The 27,985-nt window shown below is 49.3% G+C and overlaps 1 protein-coding gene across 1 annotated transcript in view; it reads right to left on the bottom strand.

Annotated features, from left to right (window-relative positions):
- Trak1 (trafficking kinesin protein 1) overlaps positions 1–27,985 on the bottom strand; it is a 104,345-nt gene that overhangs the window by 34,098 nt on the left and 42,262 nt on the right. The window contains 1 exon segment of the mRNA XM_028861383.2: positions 5,947–6,023. Coding sequence (XP_028717216.1) covers positions 5,947–6,023 — 77 coding nt within the window.

Raw genomic sequence — 27,985 nt, 5'->3', positions numbered from 1 at the left:
GTCATGTAGCAGAATACTACATTAAGAGCACTGACTACCCTTCCAGAGGGTCCAGGTTCAGGTCCCCACACTCACATGGCTCCTCACCACCTTCTGTAACTCCTGTCCCAGGGATTCGAGGCCCTCTCTGGTCTCTGGGCACCCAGTGCACAGACAGGCAAAACAGTCATACACATAAAATAAGCCTTTTTTAAAAATTAGAGAAAATCACAAATGTGATTATTTGTAACTTTCTGTTTTGAGACAAGCAGGCATCAGCCACCGGTTACAGGAGAGAGGGATCTAGTGCTGCCTGCTCATCTGTGAGGCTGATGGACTCTAAGCAAACCTCACATCAAATGCTCTACTCCGTACATTGTTTTAAATGGAAAACAACAGCTCAAAAATGAAAATATCAAAATGCCTCCCACATAGTTCGAGTGTCATTTAGAGCTCAAGCTTTGGTCAGGTGTTTATAGAAGTGAGGCATAAATACCCTACACACCCCTACCTTGCTTATTTCCCATCATTCCTAATCACTCAGAAGCTCAGCACCCGTAGAAAGGGCTCTCCACATGGCCAAGGGACACAGGAACAGCCCAGGCAATCAGAGAGGCTCAACCCTGCGTTTGTCACAAGGGCCATGGGAGACAAGAAAATTCCTCACCGGTGGCCCTCGGGCATTTCTCAGACTCAGTGGCTGTGCTCAGTTGAGGAAGGACTTGAAGAACAGTGTGATTGAGGCTGCCCAGGAGTGAGTACCCAGAGGCGGACTCCAGAGCAGCACAGGCCAGAGTGGTGTCAGCCCTCTTACTGCAGCTAAACCGCAGTCACAGTGTCCACGTCTGCAGAAGTCCAACTCAGGCCTGTGAGATGCCCTGCCAGGACAAGCGCCCCACCCAGACAGGATGGTCAGCAGGTGCTTAAAACTCGCTACTCACTTCCTGACCCCGTTCCCCAGTGCGTTCACCCCACGACACTGCTAATTTCTTTCCCGCAAGCACAGATGTGAGTCTTCAATGCAAGGACATGAAGGACAAGGCTGCCCAAGGGACAGAGAGGGCAGGCGCCTGGGAGGGGTGAGGACAGAGAACAGTCCAGGAACAAAAACAAGAGGGCAGTGAGCTCCAAAAGGAAGTCCTTTGCCCCAGTGACCACACCTCACACCTGAGGGCCTCTGTCCTCTTGCTCTCGTCCTGCTGAGAGCAGGGATCTCAGGCCTACACTGGAAATCTAATCTTGACTGTAATTACCCAGGGCATGTCTGCAGGATGAGAAGCAAGGAGGGCAGAGAACGACTTGCGTGACAGGAAGCCTGAAGCTGCTCTGCCATCCCCAGTCTTTCTTGGTTTTGGCTTTTGGGTGTCGGCATTGCTGTTTTGAGGCAGGGTCTGGGTATGCAGCCCAGGTTGACCTCGATCCCATGCCTGGCTCTGTCTAGGTTTATCAAGCAACAGGCTACTTAGGTTTCTTTTGAGAATCACAGGTTTGGGACGAGGTGTTTGTGTGCATGTGTGTGGGCTGAGTGTGTGCATGTGTGTGTAGGAGGTGAGTGTATGTGAGTGTGTGTAGGTGTGTGTGTGTGTGTGTGTGTGTGTGTGTGTGTGTAAGGGGTAAGGAGTCACCTCCTAAACATTTAGTTCTAAAATCAAGAAAACAGCCAGGAAATGAGCTTAGCTTTCACCTCAGAGACAATCAGAGATGATAAGTAACTAACTCAGGCCCCGGAACAAACCAGTCAAACTCTAGTTCTTTATTCTCTGAGAAATGAATCGAGGTAGCTTGAAAGCCTACAACCTGGTATTGGCCCTTGTTACCAACACACCAGGCTGGCTGGCATTCTCCCTGCAGAGGCTTAGCCTACCTCCCACACTTAGCAATGACTCATTTCATTCACCAATTTCAGGATAAAAAGATTAACTACGGGCCAATGGAAAGCATGCTGTTACTGGGGCAGAGAGGTGAGCTCTGAGTGCATTCTCAATTCAGTCAATCAGGATGAGCTTCAGGAACTCCTTCTAGTCAAGACCCTCCCCAACACACACACACACACACACATGCACAGACATACACACACATACACATACAGACACACACACAGAGACAGACAGAAACATACACACATAAAACACAGACACACATAGACATACACACACTACACACAGAGACAGGCATACACAAAACAGACACAGGCAGACAGACAGACACACACACACATGCACAGCTCGTAGCCGCACTTGTATATCCTGGGCAAAACCTGCAGCACCCCGGAATGTGGCAGGCCAGGTGTGCAAGCCAGCATTCCTGAACAGAGGCCCAGAGCCCAAGCAGGAGCAGCCTGGGGTGACTGTCACATGACGGGCTGTGGCAGTCAGACTCTAAGACGCCCAGTTACAGAGAAAGGCAGGGACTTCCCTGTGATCGTCTCATCAGGGCCAAGGACAAAGGGAACAGTTGCTATTTATAAAACACAGAGGTGCGGACATGATTGCCCATCAAAAACAGAACAGGAAGGCACTATGAAGAGCCAAGGGAAGGAACTGTCCTAACGAGATGTGGCATTCTTTCCACCTACTCAAATTTGTTTAAAGGAGAGTTCGTATTTCATACAGCCATACTTAGTTAGAAAATTAACCAGGGAAAAGTAAATTCTTTAAAAATAAAAAAAAAAAAAAAAAAAAAAAAAAAAAAAAAAAAAAAAAAAAAAAATAAAATAAAAATAATTCTTCTGGGGCAGTCATGTAGCTCAGGCTAGCCTCAAACTCACTAGATAGCTGAGGATGACCTTGAACTCCTTATCCTCCACCTGGATCTTCAAGCACTGAGATTATAGGTATGCACTACCAAGCCTAGCCAGAAAAAGTTCTTCACACGGGGCCTCTGCATAAAGGGCTAGATACCTCGGGTCCTCTGGAAGTGGCCTTTGGATGTGACAGCAGAGAGAAGGATGGTACCCCATGGAACATCACCCCACAGTGAGGCCTCAGATGTATCACAGCCAAGGACTATGGGCTGTAGATGCCCAGGGCAGCAGGGTAGCAGGGCAGCAGAGCCCAGGTCATGTTCCAAAAGTAGAAATATCTTCCTGACAACCAACAAGCAATACTACCAGAGCCTGGAAGAAGAGCAAATGCAGCAGGCAAAGAAGCTGAGTCCCATCGGGGAGGGAGCCGTTATGAGCCAGTGGTGGAAAACCCTTGGGATCTTGGCACTGGTACCTCAGATCCAGGTCCCTCCACTATAACAGCATCTACCGTCAAGAGCATCCATAGAATTTATGCAACAATGGGTGATCAGAACTTAGCTGCGTGTCAAATTTCACTCCTAAAGGTGCACCAGGAGACAGACATCCCATCGAAGGTCTGTGAGGTCACACAGCAGGAACTCTGCCCCGGCAGTTTCTAACCCAGACAGACTACCAGGTTCCAGAGCAGCTTTGCAGGGCCTGTGGCCTGTAGCTGAGAGTGAGGAAGATGAGAAGCATCATGAAGTCACAGGTCTCAAGGTGGAAGCTGTGTCTCCCGTGACAACAAGTCATTGCAGGCTGAAGAATGTGAGCTGTGGGTCACTCCGAATGCAACCTCAGAAGCTCTGCAGGCCAGGGAGGGGGTGAGGTCATCGTGGAGAGTGTGGGGTGATGGCAGAGGCCAAGAACTTGGAACAGGTGAAGGCAAACCCCACCACCAGGCTCAGGAGCCCAGAATAAAAATGAGGATATAGATGGAGAATCCCCCCAAAGACTTGGCGGCTGTCTGGACCTGGGGTTAGGGGAGGATGCCAGAAACACTTTTCCCACAGTGGCACTGCTGGAGAAACGGATCCCACAGGGAAAGGTCAGCAAGGCCATTTCCAAATCCAATGTGAGCCAGGTGGGCCTGCCACGGCCACACCAGCCAAACGATGGCAGCAGCTGCAATGTCACCAGAAGGCAGGAGGCCAGCATCTCAAAATGCCATCCCCAGAGGACTGCCACAGCCTCACACCCTGACATCACCCATGCGGAGCTCTGACTCCTCCTTCAGAACAGGACAGATGTGTTCCAGGGTAAGTGGAAATGTCACGTACACTGAAGGAAGCAACAAGGTGGGGGGCGGGAGGGGGGCACGAGGGCTGAACGGTGCGGGGCTGCAGAAGCCCTGACTGCCACCACACTGCCGGGGCCTGCCTGTGCTCCAGCATCATCCACCACTGCCACCACACTGCCGGGGCCTGCCTGTGCTCCAGCATCATCCACCGCTGCCACCACACTGCCGGGGCCTGCAGGGTCTCCCCCAAGACCCTACCCTCTTCCTGGGGAGGTGCTAAAGAAGTCACCGAACCCAGAGTCATTGAGATTCCAGAAACAAGGCCCTAAGCCACCTGTCCACTGAAGGTCAGGTCTGTGGTGAGGGCCAGTGTTGAAGGGCGGGCATGTTAGGGTCTGACCTGATCAAGGGATCCCTCCACAGCCCTGCTGTTTTGAACACGAAACCCCCAGCCGGTGGTGCTGTGTTGGGAGGCTGTGGCAAGTTAAGGAGGCGGGGACTGGTTGGAGGCAGAGGGTCACTAGGGCTGGCTTTTGAAGGCTGTAACCTGGTCCTCGCCGCTAGCCACCCCATGAACAACCAGAACCTCATGCTCTCACTTCCACAGGTGAAGCCTCTCTGCCATACCTTCCCCTGATGGTTGTGCTGAGATTCCTTGAAACTGTGAACACAAATTAAAGCCCTTTCGGGGCTGTAGAGATGGCTCAGCGGTTAAGAGCATGGCCTGTTCTTCCAGAGGTCCTGAATTCAACTCCCAGCAACCACATGGTGGCCCACAACCATCTGTAGTGAGATCTGGCGCCCTCTTCTGGCCTGCAGGCATGCATGCCGGCAGAACACTGTATACATAATAAATAAATAAATCTTTTAAAAAAAAATTAAAGCCTTTCCCCTCAAGCTGTTTCTGTCCGATTTGGTCACAGGGGGAAAATTACCAATACTTCTCCCCACGCCCTGCCCACCCTGGCCTGCAGATACACAGGTATACCCATGTGTGGAACTGCACAGACCCTGTTCCCAAATGAAAACAAACACCGGGACCAACTGAGAACACCACAGCCGTCAGTTCTCTCAAGGGCGTGTAGCCATCCTGACCGGAGTGACCTGTCCCATCGCTTTGTGCCTCTGTGTTGACACTGCGCCCACTCCACTGGCCAGACTAAGCAAGGGCTTACACTACCCTCAGGAAGCCACAGGTAAGGACACATTCTTCTCCCGGAGACAGTTTGGGTTTCTCTGGTCAGAAGCTGGGTGTCCCAACAAGTACTTCAAATGGCATTGTATTTCTGTGTTGTAAACTCATAATATCAAGAATCTAAAAAGGTGTGACTGGCCTGCACCCTGCCGACTGACTGTATATATCTCAGGGTAGTTATGAATGTGGGTCAACACGCTTGTACACGGCAATGTCATACTACAATGCCAGAAGGCTGGGCAACCTCAATCTAAATAGCAGCTGGGCATGATGGTACATTCCTGTAACCTCAGCCAGGAGGCAGAGGTCAGAGCACAAGGAGTTCAAAGCCAGCCTCAGCTACACGCAAGTTTGAGGCCAGCCTTGGCCTCACAAGAGTCTCTTTTCAAAGATTAACAACAAATCCAATACATGCCCACAAAATCAACAGCTGCAAAGACCTCGGCACACAGTTACCAGTTAAAAGACAGAGTTACTGGGTGTGATGGTGATTATCTTTAATCTCAGCATTTGGGAGGCAAAGGCAGGTAGATCTCTGTGAGTTCCAGATCAGCCTGGTCTACACAGCAAGTTCCAAGCCAGCCAGGGCTACATAGTGAGATCCTGTCTCAAAATGGATAAATACCAAAATGAAACCACTGGATTATATGTATCCTGCAAGGGCCCAGTGTGAGGCTCCTTCCTGAACAGGCAGGGAGCCCATGGGAACCATCCCCACAGAAGCCCTCCCCTCCCCCGGACACTCACCTCCTCAAGAAGCCTGGTGACAGCGTCTATGTCATTGTATGTCTTAGTCATCTGGCCAACTCTTTCAGCACATAGAACTGTAAAACACAGACAAGGCAGTGAGATCGCAAACGTCGGAGAGTCGGCAGCAGCTGGTCCTCAGCTGTGTCTGAGTATCAGACACCAGAGATTCTACACACACTGACCTTGGCATCCCCAGGCTCCAACGCCAGTGACACTGAATCAGGAATCACTAGACGGCCTGAGGACCCACTGACTACACAGGCCCAGCTCGCAGAAGGCAGATGTCCGTATCATTATTAAACAACATTCTCAAGCTGACAAGTTCACAGGGACACACACACCCTTCTTCCCGACTGGCCTAGATTCCAAAGTTCTGCAGCTTCAGTATCAGCAGTGTACTAGCCTTTGAAAATCCACTCCGCAAGCTCTACCACCTTGGCTGCTGCACACTCGTGCCCACGCGCGTGTGCACACACACACACACACACACACACACACACACACACACGCACATCGAGCACAATTTCATTACAAATACAGCTCACTGCATCATGAGAGGCTGCTCATGAACCACTTTAGGACCGTGTCTTCTCATCCCATTCTCCCAGTGGAGGAAGGCTTTGGTCTGCTACAGTGATTGACGCAAGGGACTGGTGGTTCAGGGCACACCAAGAGTCCCACGACTTTCCCTCTACGGGAAAGTGACTGTATTTGGATTTAGGGCCAATGAAAATATGTTGAACCTGTCACTTTGGGTTAAATAAAAGTATCCTAAGAGCGGAAGCTTTTCAGTTGGTAAAGTAGTAAACACAAGGCCCCAGATTTGACCCCCAGAACTCATGTTAAAAAAAAAAAAAAAGAATCCAGGCATAGTGCTATCAGTTTGTAATCCCTGTGCTGAAGAGATAGAGGACACTGGAAGTTGACCTTTGACCTCCACAAGCACCTCCCCCTACACACACACACACACACACACACACACACACACACACACACACACACACACACACACACAACTTCATAGTGATGCTATGTGATGCCATGTAACACAGACCCTGGAGAATAATTCTATTAAGTGAAAGCTTTCATGATGACCCACATCCAACAATAGCTCCTGAGAGACACCTGGGACGTAAAGCCTCTCACCAAGTCACACCCGGAGCCTTGCTAGAGAGCTGCTGCTGGAATTCAGTAGTCTCTAAATAATTCAGCAACGCAAGCAGAGCTGATCCTAGAGATGAGCTCAGAGAAAACTGATCTGCTGGAATGATTTCCTAGCTCTGTAGAGCCTGAAATCTGGTTTTCAATCTGCAGCATCAGCACCCTGGAAGCAAGAACCAGGCCATGCACACCCCCCCTCTGCACAGCCAGCAACTCCCCCAGGCCCTCTGCCTTCTGGGGAGCAGACACTGCCTGGCTCTAGAACCCTCGCCCTCACATTGGCCAGCAAGGAACAGCAGGGAGATACGTAAGAGAGTTTAAACCACTCTAATTTGATGTCCATGGAATCCAGCTCAAACTGCCTGGACGGTTCAGTAGTTCAAGTCAACAAATAGTCTGTGTGACGACTGTTGTGCCCCTAATAGCTCTTCTTCTGAGCAGCTGGGAGGTTCCACACGGAGGAAAAGGCCCAGTGTGTGGAGTCCCATGCTCGCCTGTTTACATGAGGGGCACCAGGGACATTCCACAAGACTCAGGCACTGACTGAGCCAACTGCCCTATCTAAGTAAGAACCACTGCTCGCTCTAAGCAAGGATTGTACGAAACATTTCAGTATTTATGCTTTATATATGTGTGTGTGTACATATATATGTATATCTATGCATATATATATATACACTAATAGTACACAGAAAAGAAAAAACAGAGCAACCACAAAAACACCAACATTTGGATAGATCGCAGGTTTTAATTTTCTTGTCTGTGCTTTAAAAATGATTCTAAAAATAACTATAGTAATGCTAGTGAGGTGAATTAAGTATTTTTCATGAAATATACAGTTGGCTAATATAAGGATCATGGGACCTGAGTTGACATTTAAGACAAATTAATAACAGCAGCAAGCATTTTCTTAATTAATAGATAATAAAATGCATCTTTACGGAGTGCAGTGAGATGCTGACCACATTTGAACATTGTGCACGGATGGATCCAGGCTGCCCTGCAGCCCTTTCTCAAGCATGCTCACTGAGGTCAGGCACTGACCACATCTGGCTCTACAGATCACGCAGCCCTCAGAGCAGTCAGAGGTATGCTGTGGAATATTCTTTTACACTGTGTGAAGATGTGTCACTGTGATTGGTTTAATAAAGAGCTGAATGGCCAATAGCAAGGCAGGAGACATAGCAGGGAATTCTAGGAAGAGAGAAGCTCTGGGAAGAAGAAAGGCGAAGTCACCAGCCGGATGGAGAGGAAGCAGGATTTACAGAGTTAAGGTAACAGAGCCACGTAAAAGAACACAAATTAAAAAACACAGGTTGATTTAAGTTACAAGAACTAGTTAGGAACAAACCTAAGTTAAGGCTGAACTTTCATAATTAGTAATAAGTCTTCATACTTTCATATTAGTAATAAGTCTTCATGTTGTTTTTTGCGAGCTGTCAACCCAAAGAAAAATCCGTCTACAGAAGTGGTTCTCACACCATTTCACAAATCAGAAGATTAGGCTCAGAGAAGCACTAAGTAACTTCCCAGAATCACACAGCTGGGCTGCTGAGTTCAATACGAGCTGGATCCAGGAGAGCAGCAGCTCACCTCTGTGTCTGCAAAGTCGGACCCTGTCCCATGGGCCCTTCCCAGCAACCCTGCAGGTGGCACTTCTACATAGAGGATGGGACATCGAGGCCACCACGGGGGTCTGTTGTGCAGCCTGGAGAAGGATCTACAACAGTCATACTTTGGTTTTGCTCAGGTGAGTTTGTTAAGTGTGCACCTAGCCAAAGTAAGAGCACAAGCAGCAGACAGCATCGTCAAACCGGCGCTTACAGCACCCGGCAGAAAGCAACCAGGGAGGACGCGGCCATCAGCTGGGGAGGACGTGGCCATCAGCTGGGGTTCCTGGCTGAGCTTTCTCTCCAGATGGTCTGACCATGGCTGAACCTTCTGCTTCCATTCCCACTGTAGGCATTTTTATTTCACTGGACAAAGGTCAGCAGCTTCTGTTAGAAATGGCTTGCCTTCAACTGTCTGCAATGACACAGCTCACTCTTGGGATATTTAGTTTTTCTCCCCTCCCCATCACAGAGCTCCTGACACTGTGGCCTGACTGGCTGTCTCAGAGTTGGGAGACCTCACTCTTCCTCCATTTGGGTGGAATAAAGACATAGCTGCTGTCACTTCTTAACCTGACTCTGAAAGCATCCTTCCTGTCAGCATCAACATCCTGGGTCCTCGTGTATTTTTGACATTAATACATAAATGAGAATTTTACACATATGCACATATGTGTGTATATGTATGTGTGCAATTGTGGGTGTGCGTATATCAACAAAGATATTCCTAACCCTCAAGAAAATGCCATTTCCTCATAACTCAAAGACCATGCAGCCAACATCCATGAATGAAGGCTATTCAGGCCCGCCCATCCAATCTGCATGTGGGGCTGCTTGAGCTTTGCCTTATGCTTAAGTCACTTAATTGAAGCAGGTTTTCGACAAAGTGTGCTTTAATAGCAGGTTTCATCCCCCGGGAATTCCTCTCCCATCACTTACACCTTATCATCCACTTCTTACAAAAATGAGTTTTATCTTCCATAACTTTTATTATAAGCAGTGCTGGCCAGCTGGCAAGATGGCTCAGTGGGGAAAGGTACTTGATGCCAAGACTGCTGACTTGAGTTCAATCCCCGTGACATGTGGTAGAAGGAGAGAACCGATTCCAGGAAGTTGTCCCTGATCTGCACACACATGCCAAGGCATACGTGTGCACACATACAAACATATAAGTGTAAGAAAATATTTTTAAACTGAGACATACTGAACATGCATTTAAAGCAGACATGTACCCTAGAAATTCCGATACGCCCCAGGGAGGCAGAGCAGGTAACTGATGTGTGAAACAAGAGCCATCCGTAAGTGGGTGGCTTGGCCCCTCTGCTCAGCAGCAGGTGTCATGATGAGAAGTGTCGCTACAGTGTGGCCCTTGATCCACCAGGAAGCAAGCATAATAAAGCCTACAGTCTGCCCTCTTCACACGGTGGTGGTGGGTGGAGGCCCAGCACCTATGATCCATATCCAAAAGGCTCCCATCAAATCCTGGTTGAGTCACCGCACATCAAGTTTCCAGGCCTCACAAAACCAGCGTCCTGTAGAGCTTGCTGACATGCCTTTGATTTAACAGGCCCATGTCCTGCTTTAAAATGCCCCCAGCTCTGCCGCTTCCCGCAACCAGCAGCCTCCATGCACAGAACAGCCAGGGCCGACCTCCTCTGTGCAGTCAGCCTCTCCACCTCCTTGCCAGGTGCTCATGCCCACTCTCCACCCGCTCATGCACACCTGGTGATGTCACTCTTGGTCTGCCCTGGCCTCCACACCTGTTATTTCCCTCTGGGAAGACTGTCTTTCTCTCATGTCTCCATCGGAGAATTTATTTCCTCTTCTTTCCACAGCCCAGCAAGAAGGAAGTCCCTCTGGCTATCTGACCCCATCTCTCACCTCTCATGCCCACATCTATGAAATGGAGTAGAAAAGATCTGACAAACACCCATTGGCCACAAGGGCATCTTTGTGTGGGTATCGTGAATGGGCGAAGAGTGGCAATCCCACAGAGACACAGGGCTGAGTGGACTGAACGTACTGCAAGCCAGGGAAACCAAGGCTCTAAGAGTTAGATTATCTGAGGTCACAGAGTCGTTCACGCATCCTAAGTACCTACCAGTAGGAAATGAAGACATGCCTCTACCTAAATTGAACATGAGTGTCCATGGCAACAATAATCACTGTAAGTGAAAAGTAGAAATAATATACATTAACTGGTGAATGAACAAAGTATGGTGTTCCATACAATGGAATATTTATTGCTTAGCCATAAAAAGGAATGTGGAATGAGTACATGCCACAACATAATTAAACCTCAAAATCCAAAAGAAGACATAAGATTTTGCTTTCTTCTAGGATTCTATTCATATAGGAAGTGCATTAACATTTGCTCAGGACTGAGACTAAGTATAAACAACATGAGGATTCTTACTAGGGAGGAAAGGGTGCAAAATCCAAGTGTGAATTAGAATAAAGGTTGCACAATACAGAGCACTTATAAAAAAAAAAAAAAAACATGAAACTGCTAGGTGGTGGTGGTGTGGTGGTGGTGGTGGTGGTGGTGGTGGTGGTGGTGCACGCCTTTAATCCCAGCACTCGGGGCAGGCAGATCTTTGTGAGTTCGAGGCCAGCCTGGTCTCCAAAGCGAGTTCCAGGAAAGGTGCAAAGCTACACAGAGAAACCCTGTCTCGAAAAACAGAAAAACAAACAAACCATGAAACTGCTCAGTAACAATGGGTGAATTTTATAGGATGTAAATTCCATCTTAGTATTTTCAGTAACCAAATACATGCAAACAAGGGCCCCTAAACTGCACCGTATCCCTACCACTTCCCTATAGCAAGGTATTAATATAAAAGCATTCCTTTGTTCCCTCAGCCCTGACTAAGCCTTGCTGGGGTTAAATGCTGTTGCCAGGCAGGGAACCATCCAGAAACAACAGCAAAGGAACCAGCAGGAACCAGGAAGAGGTCTTGCCCTGAACCAGGCTGGCTGATATCCAGAAAAAAAAAAAAACTGGAAAGATCTTTTTGTTTGCAAATAACAGTCCTTCCTACCCAGTGTTCCAGAGAGGGGTGAAAACATCTTATCCCCTCAAATGAACATGCATGCAGCTGAGTCCCCTCACCTGGCCTTGAAGCTTCCGACAAACAAGCTCAAGTTAGAGGTGACAGAAAATGAAGAGTGTAGGTTGCAGGGAAGATGGATCCTCAAGAGGGTTTCCCAGAGCAGCTGTGACCTTAGCAAGCAGGCGGTGTGGACACCTGTACCACAGGAGCTTTGGGCCTGCTGGCTTCCAGACACAGGCACAGTGGGGACAGCAGCATGGACAGGGGCTAGCCCAGAGCCAGTCCACCACAACAGCGATCCACAGAGCCCTGACCCATGTCTGGGCGTGAGATGTCAAGAGCAGCTCCCAAGTGTCATCAGTTACTGAAGTGGCATGACCCCTCATCCTGGTAGCCAGGAGGCTGAGGGGACCACACAAGTAATTAAAGTCAGAGAAGAGGGGCTGGGGAGATGACTCGCTCAGTCAGGTGCTTGCCATGCAGCATGAGGACCTGATTTGATCTCCCAGAAACCAGGAGAAGAGCCGGGTAATCCGCATGCTAGAGAGGGGCTGAGTGTCGCTGGGCAGACAGTCCAGGCAAATCAGTGAACTCCAGGTTTACTGAGAGACTCCATCTCAAAAAATAAGGTAGAAACTGATTGATAAAGACACTTGATGTCAACTTCTGGCCTCTACATACAGAAGTATACACACACACACACACACACACACACACACACACACACACACACACACACGGCAGAGAAGAAAAATGAGAGCTAGCCATTACTGAGATTGACAACATGACGTCAGTGTCCTGGGTACTTTATAAACACTATTCCACTTTTAACCAGAACAAACCTACAATGTAAACATGAGCCCCATACAGCAAATCAAACAGAGACTGAAGCCAAGTTTCTAGTTCAAGGACAGGTGAGGCACTAGCATAACATTAATGAGACCTTGGTTCAATCTCTAGCACCTGTAACTATGGACTTAATGCAGTAATCACAGACCTCACCCCAGATTGGAACTCTTAATGTTGACCTATGGTGGCCACTTATCACCGAGACATTTAGCAAGGAGATAACCAAACTGCTCATTCCTGGGACAGTACCATGGTCCTGGCACTTGGCCAAGTGTGTATGCATACCCTCTCCTTTGTAGCTGATACCCATCCCAGAAGAGCCAACCCCAGTGTCTTCACAGCTATTATGGGATGGTAGAGGTTGACTTGTTTTCCCCATAAGCTGCCAGAGACCACTATCTTTTGAGCAAATAAATGGGCCCCTTAAGGAATTCTTGACCTAGTTGAGAAGGTAAGACACACATACATTAGAAAAACACAGAGTGGCCAGCAGACAGGCAGTGCCAGGCAAAGCAGCTCCTGGGAGTTTGGAGGGACCAGGAACCCAGAGGTAGGTGGATCTGCCAAAGGACCCAAATATAGAGACCGAAGTGTTCACACAGGACTCGCCTGGGGTGGTGCTGGCACCCCACAATGGTTCTGATAAACCAGTTAGTCTGTTTTTCATTTGCGGCTCTACAGGGGTGTCCCAGGAACACCTGAGCCCTGCTGTTCACACAACGTTACCTTCCACAGTCAGCAGGACCCAAGGCTCGAAGCTCTGCACACAGACCCTGCAGCCCAGGAGGCTCTCTGAACTGGAAGAAAATGCTCAGCTTATACTTGCCAAGCTTCACCTGGGCACCAACTGGGGGCCTTGGCTAGCCGGTGGGTACCACCCTGGATGCTGGCATGGGGGCTGGCTCAAGGCACTCCCCTGGGCTCTGGGTTTCCATGGTCGCTACCATGTCTTCCCAGTTCTCTGTCCAGATTCTGACCTCTGGCTAGTGCTCTCAAGCTGAACACTTGATGCAGGCGACTGACACCACCTTTTGACTCAGTGGCCACTGTGAGGACAGCGGGATGCATATGCTATGGCTTCAGGGACCCTGGACCTGACTGTTACCAGAGGTGCAGGTCAGAGCCTGGACCCTAGCAGACCTTTAACACCAAGTTCAGCTATATGTCCTCAATAGGTCAGGCAAACAAACAAGGAATAGCAAAGAACAGGAAGGAGCATTGTTCAATGTGGCCAGTGGGGTGCAGTGGCCTCTCAATCCATCTTCAGGATCTGACATGAGGTTGAGATTTAAACAGCTGCGCACCCAGGGTCAAAGTGTGGTCTCAGCCATCATCGCTGTCAACACCACTCTCCCTGGTGGTCCAACACACTATCAACCTCCTTCTGGCTGGCACCAGGCTCCCGCCCTTTCCTACTCCCCACACAAGACTCCTGGGGAAATCTCCACTTCTTGGGGCCCACACTCTATACCCATAAGAAGGACCGCAGCATCTCTTTAGAATGTCTTCCTGATTTTCAGGATGGGTTCATGTTCCTCTGAGTTCTCAGTATACTCTGGCCCACTCCATGTGCTCTTTGAAAATCCTGGCTTCTGAGCAATCCTGGAAGGCACCTGCCTAAACTTTCATAACTCATTTTGCAACTGGGGGCAGGCCTGGAGATGCAGTCAGGCGAGGAGGGGTGAAGACATCAGGTTTCTTGAGAAAGCCATGGGGACCTGCCAAGCAATACACCATGATCTCCGCTCTCCTGTCTTCCTCATACCAGTGTGATTCTCAGGCATAGGGAGGGTGTGAACACTTCCCTCACCCTGTTCAGCCCTGCCTGATGTCACCCCAGGAGAGGATGGGATGGGTGGGAGGTGGGTGTTGGTAGAACCAGCAGAGCCCCTTTGAGCAGTCACACAGCACTGGACACCAACTGTGTCTGCTGCGGCTTCCAGGGGCCCGAGCTGCGCTGCCCTGCTTCTCCTTCCCACTAGAAAGACTGAAGGAGCGCAGCAGTGACCCTCTCTCTACTAGATGGGCTAGGAGTCACAGAGACAGTATGAGGAGAGGGTCTAGAAAGGCCTGGGACCACATGAGAAAGATCCTGGGGGTGTAGCAGGGCTCACAGGGCCTGCTAGGTTGGCCTCTCTGGGGTTTGTGGTACAGCGTTATCCTCTCAGACAGACTCCACCTTCAGGAGTTCAGCTGTGCCGATTAGTAAGACTAATCACAGATGGGCTTGCTGACTTGATGCTCCCTCACAGAAGGAGACGGAGCGGGTGATGGGACCCTCACCTGACTATCCGGCCTCCTTCTAATCAGTTGTATGGAATTCTGTCCTAACTGCATGTAGCCTTGGGGTCTGGGGCAGGGGGAGGGTGGTGAGAGTATAATGGCTGAGGAGGACAAGGGGAACGGCGATCCTTCTATGAAGCCATGGGGGGCCGTCATCCTTGCTATGTGCAGACATTCTCGTGGAGCTGCCTTGGGAGCACCATGTTTTTGCCAATAAGCCCTCATCCACGGCCTCAGTACACTCACTGGTGCCCCAGGGTGGACTCTGGGGAACTGAACTTTGCTTTGTCATTGGGACCTTACAAAGAACGGGCAGAAGTCATATCATACCCTTCAGGGTCCCTTAGCTGTGAACACAGAACAGGACCCTCACCCTAGGTTTACAGTTGGGGACCCCCAGGACAGGGGCAACCTAGCTGAGGTCTAGGTAGGGCCAAGATTGTTCATGCCTTAGGAGCTCCGGAGCCTGGAGCTGGAGCGTGCTAGCCAGCAGCCTGGGTGGGAGCAGAGGGCTGGTCCGCTTCGGGACTTCTGTGCTTGTGCCTGGGGCAGGCTGGCGTCTTCCCTCCTATGAACCCGTGAACTACAGCACACTTGACCCCACAGCGTTGTTGTAAGAATCCATACAGGGCTGGAGGGACGCTCTAGCGTTAGGAGAGCTTCCAGTCTTGCAAAGGCCTGAGTTCCCAGGACCCAGTGGCTCACACCTGTCTGTAACTCCAACTGCAGGGCATCCAACATCCTTTTCTGACTTCTGTGAGCAACACACACCCAAAAACCAAAATAAGAAAGAAACCCCAAAATAAAAATAAATCTTTTAAGTTAGATATGGTGGCGCACGCCTTTAATTCTACCACATGGGAGGCAGAGGCAGGGGAATCTCTGTGAGTTCAAGCCCAGCCTGGCCTACAGAGTGAGTTCCAAGACAGCCAGGGCTACACAGTGACACCTTACCTCAAAAACAAAAACACACTGTGTGTGGTTGTGCATGTGTGCACACATACATGTGTATCTGTCTCTGTGTGTGCATGTGTATTTATATTTGTATGCATGTTTGTGTGTGTGTGTGCATGTGTGTGAACTGTATGTTTGTAAGGTGTTACATGAATCTGTCCTCCACTCTGAGGACATATAAAACCACTTCCGAGTCCTCCGTGCCCTTTGAGAACCACATGGTTCACAAATGGTTTAAATGTCGCCTTCTTGTGCTTGATCAACACTATGATGCTTGCACACCTCTTCAAATCTTGTTAAAATGCAGATTCAGGGTCACTGGTTCTTGGCCAGTGCCTGGGCTTCTGCATCAGCTCCCGGTAATGCTGGCATGGGCCACGCTGGAGCAATGGACTTACAGGACAGTAAAAAGAGCCGGTGGTGTCTGGGCTGGACCTGGTTCCACAAGCATAGACCATGCCTTTCTTCTGGCCGTTCCCAGGGACTCAACGACTGCTCACTCCACCAGAACCCAGACACCAGCCTGTCACTCCTTCCCCGACCCACCACCTCCGTCAGCCTGGCATTCCTCCCCATAATCACCCCTGTCCCAACACCAACCCCGTCACCCATCAGTGCTTCCCTGCCCACTGTCTCAGTCTGGTGAGACACCAGATAAGCTCCAGCTCTCCAAACCGAGTGCCCACTCTCTCTGGCTTGCCCCATTGCCCTTTCTGCAATCAAGCATGTGTGGCTCTCCAGGGGTGACATGAGAAGGGCACTTCCAGGACACCAACTTCAAAAGACAAGAACCTTATCAGAGTGGTTTGGATAATTCTGAAAAGTTAGCCTGAGATACGAAAACGGAGCATTCTAAGGCAGCCTGACAGCCGTCACTCAAGAAGCTCAAAGGTGTAGTCGCTGCTTAAAAACCTGTTTCGCTTCCAAAATTATTTTTCTTAGGTTTGCAGGTGAAATCCAGAAGCCTGATTGGCGTTAAGATGCACCAATATTTGGGTGTACTTCACTGAACCTGCCTTCCCCACCCAAGAAAGCTCCGGGTCAGGTGGTTACAGGGTCAGGTTAGCCTATGATATCTCTGAAGTACTTCTAAATGAAAAAAATATATATATTTCCCATCTGGGTGCAACAGCACACGCTGGCAATGCCAGCACCCAGAGGCGGAAGCAGGATGGTGGACAATCCTAGAAGGTCTGGGCCACATAGGCAAGACCCTGTCACCCCAAAGAAAATAAAGATCTCCATTTCAAATGAGTGATTAGTGTTGAATACACTCTGCTTGGTAGCACCCAGAGGCGGAAGCAGGATGGTGGACAATCCTAGAAGGTCTGGGCCACATAGGCAAGACCCTGTCACCCCAAAGAAAATAAAGATCTCCATTTCAAATGAGTGATTAGTGTTGAATACACTCTGCTTGGTAGGAAGGCTGACTGGTTCTCTGGAGCCCATCACCTTACTAAAGACCACTTAGTCACCAAACAACTGAAACTCCTAGGCCAGTGCTGGACTATCACAAAGGCAAGCAACCCAGACCCTGTGAGTCCGGAGAGATTTCAAAACCAAAAGTGTAAGCCAGAGGTGGGAAGCAGAACCACACACAGTGCCCAATGATGGGTGTGCTTACAAGGATCAGGAAGGGCTGTGGCAGATCCTAGCAGTCTCTGGGGAGGCCGGGAAGACGTCCCAGGAAGCCCAGAGCTGCTCCACCTGGTGTCCCACCTGCTCCCTTAAGAACTTATTTAAAGAGTAAAAGAATGTGGTGACATCAGTGACCAATCTGGCCTGTCTAGACACTAATAGGAAAAGGCTCAATCAGGAGTAAAATGTAGACTTTACCCTCCTCCAAGATGTCCAGGGTATCATGCTGCCCAACGGTGGCTGCCTTCTCTTCATCCTGGCAGTCGCATTCAAAACATTCCTCTTCCCCTCCCACATCTCTCAGGGACATTGCTGAAGTCACCCCGAATTTGAAACATTGTCCTGAAGGACTGTCCTTGGGAGAGCCTTTGGCCACCTGCCCAGAGGAGACATCGGAGCCTGTGCCCAAGGGGCACATGCTGGGTTCCAGACAGGGTCGCAGACATGCCCTGGCTCAGCAGGAGTGGACGGGTGTGCACAGGGCCACCCGCCCAGCATCACTCAGAGAAGGAAGGACAGGGAGGCTCACAGGACCCTGGAGGAGGGGCAGGCAGAGCACCTGTTGGAATGGCAGCACCCTGCCAAGTGCCTTTGACACAGAGGGGAGCCAGGCAGGAAAGCATGTATTGTGAGTCAAGCTCTTGGCCTTCTCCCCCTGGACAAGAACAGGAATGGTAGCTTCCTGAAAGTTTCATAGCAACTGAGAAAACACCAGCCACGCCTCAAGCAGGTACACCTGTCTGTAAGAAGGCGCTGGGCTGGTAGGGTGGAGTTGCCCGGGTGAAGCATTGCCCAACACCTCTGGGCTGAGAGACTTCCTGTGGGTGTGCTTAGGAATCTGAGGGGAATGTGCTGGACCAAGGGCTGTGGGAACCAGGGAAGGCAGGGACCCTGACTCCTGCAGAGGGAGCAGGATGTGTGGGAACCATCCATCGCCCAAGCTAAGTGTAACCACCCAGCTCGTCTTTGGCATATCCAGTGGCACATATTCTCCTCATTACCCTGTGTTTTATAAACCCCACATTCCTTTTCAAGCTGTGTCCACAAATCCAAAAAGATTTCTCTCACTGCTAGAACAAGACAGAGAAAAATCGAAAGCCTAATGATAGCTTGCAATGGTGCCGCCCTAAGAATGCACAGTTTAAGGTGGACCTTGACAGAGATTCCTCTGCATCGCTTGATTTTGCCTGTCACGGTCACTAACACAGGCTCTCCTATCGGATTCTCTGTGAGGCAGCCCCGACCCAGTAACTCGGGCTTCAGCCTCCCCCAGCTGCACTGTGACTGGTCCCCGGCCCCACAAGTCTATGCCTACTGACCTCTTCCATCTCTCTGGTCTTGTATAATATTAGAGGGACCAGCTTTAATATTATACACCCCAGGGGCTCAGGAGAGAGAACTCCAAACAGCGAGGACTATTTTTGGGAAATAGAATCTCAGCACACCAAGCTCTTTAGTCCATTAGCTTTAACTCACCATTCAGTCTCTAACTTTACAGTCATATACCCAAACAATCACAATCCTCCCCTCCAGCCAGGTCACCAGGCCTGAATTCCTACAAGGTCATAAAGGCAGGTAAGAGCTTCCTCAGGCAGTGAGTGTCAGGCTCTTTCAGGACCGGAAAGTGGAGTGGTTAAGGGAGGAGGTGAGCTGAGAGCTCATATCAGTTAGTATATCAAAAAGGGAATTGATGTGCTCACCTATATTCCTAGGAGTGGTTAGGTAAGAAGTTAGGGTCTATCAAGTTAGTAAGGCTGTAAGAAAGGAAGGTCTGAGTTAAATTGTGTAAAGCTATTACTTAAGGTCCACCTGACCTAGGCGGTGTCTCCTTGGGGAATTTACCTTAAATCAGGAGACTAGCATGTGGTGGTCTGGACTGTTATTTTGTTAGTCCTTGAAAGTGGCTAAGGGAGATATCTGATTCCAGTGCTGAAAGGGGAGAAACAGATGAGCTGGGGGGAAGGAAGCCTTTCCTGAGGCTGTTCTCCAAATTCCTGGAATGTGTATGTCCAGAGAGTGATCAGTCCACACTGTTAGCCCTTCTTAGGGAAAAGTCAACTGGGAAAATGATGAAGGCACACATGAGTTTCATAACAGAAGACAGCTGATATGTAACAACCAAACAACACCAAGTGCTCCCTGGAATTTGGCTTCCCCTGAAGCAATTCCCCAGTCCCTTCAGGTAGTGGCTTTGCCATAACCAGCTGAGTTCTTATATTCCTGCGGCCCAGGGCACTCTGGCTGTTGTTACCCTCTGCCAAGTAACCAGGAAGGGAGATCTGAGCAGCAAGGGCATAAAGGGGCTCTGTGCAAGGCTGAGGTCTGGGTTTCATCCAGCCTGGAGGCGAGGGACTGAGGAGTCTGTGTGGTTGCTGAGACTGCCTGCCACACAGAATTTCTGCCTTCATAAAGTCACATATGAGTGCTCAGGCAGGAAGCCACGAGAGGAGAAAGATTTCATTTAAAAATTCCAACTAGGGCTAGGCTACACCTCAGTTAAATTTTTAGAACTTCAAAATGATTGCTCCTTTGTAACACATTAAAATTGTGTTGTTTGGGAAAGACAATGTTGCAGAAATCATGGGCAGATTTCAAAATTAGAATTTCAAATTTTTTGAAAAATTATGTATACAAGCTTCAAAGATAATGCTTTTTAAAACATACCAAGAGTCAGTCGTGGTGGCACATGCCTGGAATCCTCTCTAAGGCAGGAGAATCACCATGAGTTCAAGGCCAGCATGGGTTACACAGCAAGACTATATCTCAAATACACACACTCAGTAAAAAAAAAAAAAAAAGTTTAATCTCAATAAGCATTATCAAATTACTAAGTTCTAAAGATAGTGAGCACAGGCAGATATCAGGGCTTTCCAGACGAGAAAACTGGTTGGTTACTCCAAAGTGTGGAAAGGAGGACGGGGCGGGAACCCCCCACCTGGAGCATGACTCATCTCTTGACTACTGGATTCGTAGGATGCTGTGCCCAGAAAATAAACGACAACAAGGTTCATTCACACATTCGGAAAAACGCAAGTGACTTCACCAATCACTGAGTTAGTTGTTCACATCCATCTTTTAGTCTAAACTGATGTTTAAAATGCTATCCAGGTCACCCACCTATCTACCTATCTACACACACACACACACACACACACACACACACACACACACACACACACACACTAAATACTGTCAAAGTTTAAAAATCTTCCCCCCAAGCTGGGTGTAGTGGCTCATGTCAGTAAACACATTTGGTGGGGTCACCTGGAAGGGTGAAGCAGGAGGATTACTTCAAGTGGGCTCTAGCAAAACCCTACCTAAAAAAAAAAAAAAAAAAAAAAAAAAAAAAGCTCCTTTACTCTCAATTATGAAGGCACTTAAAGGCACAGAACACCTCCACAGAACTAAACAGTGGCTTCTTCATTCTCTCTGGACAAAGCTGGGATTTACAGAAAAGCTGTGAGAACCGAACATATTTTTCATCTAGATTCCCCAGAACAAACTTTATCACATCTGTCTGTCCCTCCCAACAGAGGCGCCGTCACCTATGCCTTCTTGGAGTCTCCCTCGTTGTCACAGTGGCATCCTTCTATCAGTGGAAGAGACCAAGACGCTGTGTGGACAGACAGGACTGAGGTCTCCTTAGCCTGGACCACTTGTTCCCCACAGACCATGGTTGGCCCCTATGAGCGTCGTTTCCCCCAAGGGTCTTGCTTATGCCAATTTAAACTGTAATCCCAGCACTCTGTAGGTGAAAGCAGGAGGGTCAGAAGTTCAAGGTCTTCCTTGACTACAAAGCAAGTTTAAGGCTAGCCTGGGCTACAAGAGAACCTGTCTGGAAAAAAAAATGCTACTAAGGAGACTTTGCCTGATGTAAGTTACTAACACTGGCTCCGAGTTTAGACTAAATTCTGAGTACATGTGGATGGATTCTACACTGGCTAACAATGCTACATATGCTGTGTTGCTGGATGGCTACAGACCACTCTAAGGCACTGAGCAATGAACATCTTCCAATCCTTAGGATAAGCTGCTGCCCAGAGCCTTGGCAGACCCTTCAACATCTGACTGTGTGGGTATGAGCAAGACCAACACATCTGGAGCTGAGCGCGGAGATGGATACAGTAACTCAGCACCAGGAGAAACTCTCTGGGACCTCAGAGTCCAGGAGGGAATACAGCTGGCACCTAGTTCCAACGTAGAGAGGAGGGTCCTCGCGGCCCTGACTTGCAAATTCCCACCTTGAGTGCAACTCTGTCCATCATGTGTGAGTCAGGACGTCCACCATAAATGATGACTTCACATCTTTCTCAGCACTGACTCACCTTTTGCTAATACCATGGAACGTTCCTTGAAGCTTCCCTCAGTATTGATTCAAAGGCCAACTGATAAAGACATAGCAAGCGTCTAATAATTTACTGTGTGAGAGAGCCACATAAAGAAGGAAAATATTATTTCCAGGCTAAGCTGCCTGAAGCCAGGAAGAACCCAACTAGTTAGAAACGGTAGACCAGGGCCAGGAGATGGCCGGTGAACACAGCATTGACTGTGCGAGCATGACAACCTGAACCCAATCCCTAGGAGCTGCACCATGGTGGAAGGAGAGCGCCACCCCATAAAACTGCCCTCTGGCCTCCACAGGGCACTTGGCACAACACCCCATACACGTACAAGAAGGAAAAGGAGGGAAAAACGGTCCAGCAACCCCAGATCAGCCTGGTGGGGTTCCTAAGCAGGTGACTTCCAGGCCCCAGACCCTTCCGCCGATCCTGCCATCTTTAGATGGGATTAAGGACATTCTACTTGTTCCAGTCCCGGCACCTTCTCTCCCCCTCACCTGACAACAGGGTCAAAGTAAAAAGGTCAAAGACCTTGCTCTCCACATACTCAGATGGCAATGGCAATCAACTGACAATCAATATTTATTGACCCTGGGGTCATGAGCCATCCCCGCTTCCATCTCCCTCACCCTCGGAAAGCACCCACCACGATGTCTACAGCCAAAAGACTCCTGAGAACCTGAAGTAAGAAAGTCCGGGTGGACAGCAGGTAAGAACGGTCTCCCATGCCTCTCCAGATGGGCACCGAGCAGCTGGCTTCCCTGAGAACTGGACAGCACAGCCATGGTCCAGACACTAAGTCCCCCTCCCCTGAGGATGGCGCAGGGACACACCCAACTCACCCAAGGGAACCGAATCTCTCTAAACCAACGAGACGCTGGGGATGAGGTGAATGGCTCTCTTACGAGCACCCAGTGACCCACAAATCACCAAGGAAACCAGAAGAGGTCAGTGGCGGCTTCCAAAAAGCAGAAAGCCCACACTGCCTCTAGCAGGGCAGTGACACAATAGGAACTTGATTTAAAATATATATATATAGCCAAGAAAAGAATGCATCTATCCTTCTTCCCCCAAGGCTACAGGCACACCTCACTCTCCTCATTACCCAGAATGCTTGCAGAACAGACAGACCCACGTGCCAACTCCACCCACTGCCAGGGGACAGGGTAAAGTTTCTCGCTACCTTTTAAGAGCATGACCCAAGAAAGCCTCTCGGCCTCCCTGTTGCAGCCCACACACAGCCAGGCGTTAGGAGATGCCAATATCACACAGCTCTTTAGCTTACTAACCAGGCCAGCTCTTGGCCTGTTACATCACACAGGGTCTTCAAGTGCAGTTGTGCCCAGAGCAGTTGGAAACTTCTGAGTCAATTAATAAGCACTCAACCTTACCTCCTAATGGGCTTGAGGGAGCTGAGAGGCCTTCACTACGAAAAACAGACCTCCAAAGTGGACACATGAACTGTCTCTTTGGGTAAAGGCTTGTGATTTAAGGGTCATTTGCAAAGAGAGACTGAAGACAAGAAGCTCTTACAGTCCACACGCTGCCTCCAGACGAGGCCCTTCCTTCACAACCCCTCCCAGAATACCCCTCAACACGGTGTCCCCTGTACCTGCTGACACCTGTCCAGCCACACACCTCAGCTACGGAGCAGCTTCCTCGAAGGGCCACGCCCTCCACACAAACCCAGATGGTCCCAGGAGGGCCATTTCTCTCTTTGCCCCTTTCATCAGCTCCTGGGCCCCATCTGTGCTGACGGCAGCCAGCAGAATTCGTTTGAATCACCCGCTGCTGGGGAAGCTGTTTCTGCCTTCCCCCGGCCTCCCCACACCCCCAGCCCCAAGGTCTGAGCTTAGGAAAGGGCAGACTCTGCCAGGCCTACGACCTACTACTGACCTGCTGAACACATGCTTCCAGCCTCTAGTGCCCCGAGCCTGCCACCAGAGCACAGGGGACACACTTTCCATATACACACAGACACGCAAAAATTCAAGAAGTCCCATGCTTGCAAACCCAGAACCCAGCACACCAAAAGCCATTTATCTCCCCATTCCAAGAAAATGACTGTGCATGGCAAGAAACACCCACCACCAAGAGCCAGCCCTGCCACCTGCCACCCTGCCCACCTGCCATCCCCTCTGTCATGCTTGCTGTGCCTTCTGGGAATGCCAGTTCCTGTGCCCCCATCTCCCCGGGAAAGATTCGGTACCCCCCTCCCCCGAGGTACAATGCCGCTGCTCATCCCCACTCTCCCTCAGGGGCCTTAATTACCGTCTGAGCATTCTTCATAATACCAATCCAGTTCATAATAATCCGTGTCAGTGAATTTCTGCATAGTCAGTATTCTTGCAGAGGAAGGCACGGACTTCACGGCGCCATGAATTGTCAAGTCAAACGCTGCCATGCCTCCCAGCCCTTCCAGAACACCCGGCAGAAGAGCATCCCCAAACACCGCAGAATTTGGCTGTGCATTCTTAATGATAGTCTGGAGCCAGGATGGACGAGGGGGCAGGGGCAAGGAAGGCTCTACAGGGGCGGGGGGTGGGGGGCCGAGGAAAGGAAGGCTGTTGGCAGGGCAGTGGAGAGACCCCGCAAGCCCGGCTGATGAAGCACACTGGACAGCGGCCCTGAAAGGGAGTAGCTGTAATCATCCTATCCAGACTCCCGGAGGGTGACGTCAGAGACACACACCACCACCCGCTGGCTCCCTCAAGCCTCGCCCCCTGCTCACTGCTCAGCTTTCAATCTAACTGTTGCCATAGAAACTGGCTAGCTCTGAAAAATGACACAGAAATGAAGGAAATGTCTTCCAAGGATCCTGGCCACAGAGGTGCCGCGCAGGGAGAAAAGAAGAATGTGGGCGGGGCTTAGAGCCACCCCCGCCCTGTTCCAGGAGGGAGGCCCGCTCCGGTATCTAAACCTAGGTCACTCCAGAAAGTTGTTTTTCTGCATCTGAAAACAGCCACCTTTTAATTTGCAAAGGATTGCTTTTGGTTTTCTTTCCTCAACTTAATATTAACATTTAACAGCCCTCCTAATTTTTTTCTTTATTTTAAAACTTACAAACACCAGTCCAAGAAGATTTGAATGACCCATAAAATGAAAACATTTTCACTCACATTCAGTATTATTTATGCTTGTGTCTTTACCCAAACTTGTAGCCAAGTAGCAACATGGAAATGGAGGGGCCGCCATTACAAAGGACCGGCTGCTTAGGTGTGTGATCAAGAACGGCCACCAGGGGGCAGATGCCCTGTGGAAGGGGTGAGGCAGTGGGCTTTGGAGAATCCTTAGGGGCACATGGAATGGTTTGCATCCATAAAAATAAAAATGAAATAAAATAAAAAGAAACAGTGAATGGGCTTAGCTCTAAGTACGTGGCATGCTTAAAATTTTTCATTATAAAAATAAAACACTGGATAATGGGACAGATCTTTTTACACTTACTATAGGTTAACTCCACCCCAGAAGCATATTTTTTCTTAGCACTCAGAGAATTCTTTATGGAAGACTGTCCTTGGCATTCCAGAACGTTCTGTAGCACCCTGACCCTGACCTACTAGATGTCATAGCTCCATGCTCTGATCTCCAAATCTGACTATCAAAAATGTATCCACTTCTTTTCCCACAATAACAGCAAATGCTTCTGCCTGGAAATTCTGAAATTGTAACTGTTTAATACTCAACTCTGAGAGATTCTATGAATATGTTTAATAATTTTTATTTTTAAATCTCTAGAGAGACTGGACAGGTGGCTTAAAAATAAGAGTGTTTGCTGCTCTTGCAGAAGACCTGGGTTTGGTTCCAGTTCCCACATCAAGCAGCTCACAACCACCTACAACTCTAGCCCCAGGGTATCTGTCTGATGCCATCTTCTGGCCTCCATGGGCACTTGCACACATGTGATGTACATAAACTCACACAGGCACATACACATAAATAACAATAATTTTAATATGGACAGTAAGAACAAAAATGGGTAGAACTGGGAAATCACCATGGCATAATTATACTATCTATTCTTGGCATCATGCTTGGTTACAGACTCCATGGATGCCAACCTCCGCCATGCTCCAGTTAAACACTACCAGTAGTTACATACATGGCACACCTTAACCCTACCCTCAAATAAATAAAAAAACTTCTTAAAAAAGATGACAGGTCTCATAATTAAATGAACCATTAACAGACTCCCGAAAAATTGACAAAACTGCCCCATCCTGTCAGCTTGGGAAGCTTCGATAGAAACTGAAAGGGGTGGTTTGGTAAAGGGTTAAGGGGTGCCAGACAGTGGTGGTGCACGCCTTTAATCTCAGCACTTGGGAGGCAAAGCAGGCAGATCTCTGAGTTCAAGGCCAGCCTGGTCTACAGAGTGAGTTCCAGGACAGCCAGGGCTACACAGAGAAACCCTGTCTCGAAAAACCAAGAAAAAAAAGAGGGTGTGGGGAGACAACTCAGTGAGGAGTAAAGCATTTCCCGCATAAGCGTGAGGACCTGAGTTCAGATCCCCACAGCGCCCACGGTTTGTTTTGTTTTAAAAGCTGGAAATGGCCCCTAAGCCTAGAACAGCAGTACTGAGGAGTGGAGACGGGGAGGGCACTGGGTGCTCACTAAACAGCCGGTCTCTAGTCTGTCTCAAACGGCAAGTTCCAGGTTCAAAGAGAGACCCTGTCCCCAAAAATAAAATGGAGAGCAAGAGGAGAAGGTGTCCAGTGTTGATCTCCAGACTTACAGGAAAGCAAAGGCTGACACGGTTGCACACGTGTGCACCCACATGCAAAGGCTGACACGGTTGCACACGTGTGCACCCACATGCACATGTGTACAAATAAATAAAAATGAGAAACAAGGAAATGAAGCTCCTTAGGGGACTGTAGAAATCTTCAATGAAGCTACAAACCCTTTCAATTATAGCTGGGCACATGGATCTTACAGTGCTATGAACTTCATTAATATTTATCTATGCCCCATCACATACACAAGCAAAAGCTAACAGGTGGGTGGATGGCAGTGTTATTGCACAGATAGAAGCCTGGGCGTATGGAGTCAGGGGGAGGTTTGGTTCAGGCATCTTGATCAAATGTCTCTGACCTTGCTAGAAACACCAGAGATGTCTGCTAAGTGGAGGTGATGCCAGTACCTGCTACAGGGATGGGGCGGGGCTTGAGCTGATGGTCACCAGCATGGGTTTAGGACAAGGCAAGCTAGCAAGAAATGCTGGTTGTGAGCATCCCCATCACTAACTCTTTATAAAAAGGAAATGACCCAGCATGAGCAATTAAGAGTACAGATCCCCAGCTATAATTAGGGAGAGGAGGTAGAAGCACCATTCATGTGCATCTGCAGCATGCACACACACACACACACACACACACACACACACACACACACACACACACGCTGCAGCAGCAGAGCAGAAGTCATGAGCTGCCTGGGAGCAGTGAACACTAAGCAGCAAAGCAAGGTGGTTTTGACCACAGCCTGCATCAGCCCAAAGACTGCACACACGCATTTCCATGTTTAAAGACCGGGAAAGCGGTGCTGGGGAGATGGCCCTGTGGTTAAGGCACCTGCTGTGCAGATGCAAGGACAGAGCTTGGGTTCCCAGCACCAGGTGAAAGTCAGGCAGGTGGAGTGGCCCACCTGTAACCCCAGCACTCTGAAGGTGGAGAAAGGGGACCCTTAGAGCAAGCTGGATGTCTAGACGAGCCGAACAGACCAGCTCCAGGTTCAGTGAAAGACCCTGTCTTAGTTAGGGTTTCTGTTGCTACAAAGAGTCACCATGACCACAGCAACTCTTATAAGGAAAACATTTCATTGGTGGCTCACAGTTCAGAGGTTCAGTCCATTATCATCATGGTGTGACATGGCGGCATGCAGGCAGACATGGTGCTGGAGAAGGAGCTGAGAATACTATCTTGACCCACAGGCAACAGGAAGTGGTCTGTGTCACTGGGAGTAGCTTGAGCAAAGGAGACCTCAAAGCATGCATGCACACACACAGTGACACACTTCCTTCAACAAGACCACACCTACTCCAACAAAGCTATATCTCCTAATGGTGCCACTCCTTATGAGCTTGGCGGTGGGGGGACAATGACATTCAAACTGCCACAGACCCCGATTCAATAACAAAGTGAAAGTTAAG

The sequence above is a fragment of the Peromyscus leucopus genome, chromosome 7 (genome assembly GCF_004664715.2).
Source record: "Peromyscus leucopus breed LL Stock chromosome 7, UCI_PerLeu_2.1, whole genome shotgun sequence".
In the NCBI taxonomy this organism is placed as follows: Eukaryota; Metazoa; Chordata; class Mammalia; order Rodentia; family Cricetidae; genus Peromyscus; species Peromyscus leucopus.
Note: the sequence above shows the minus strand (reverse complement) of the source record. Positions and strands in the feature narration are given on the sequence as shown.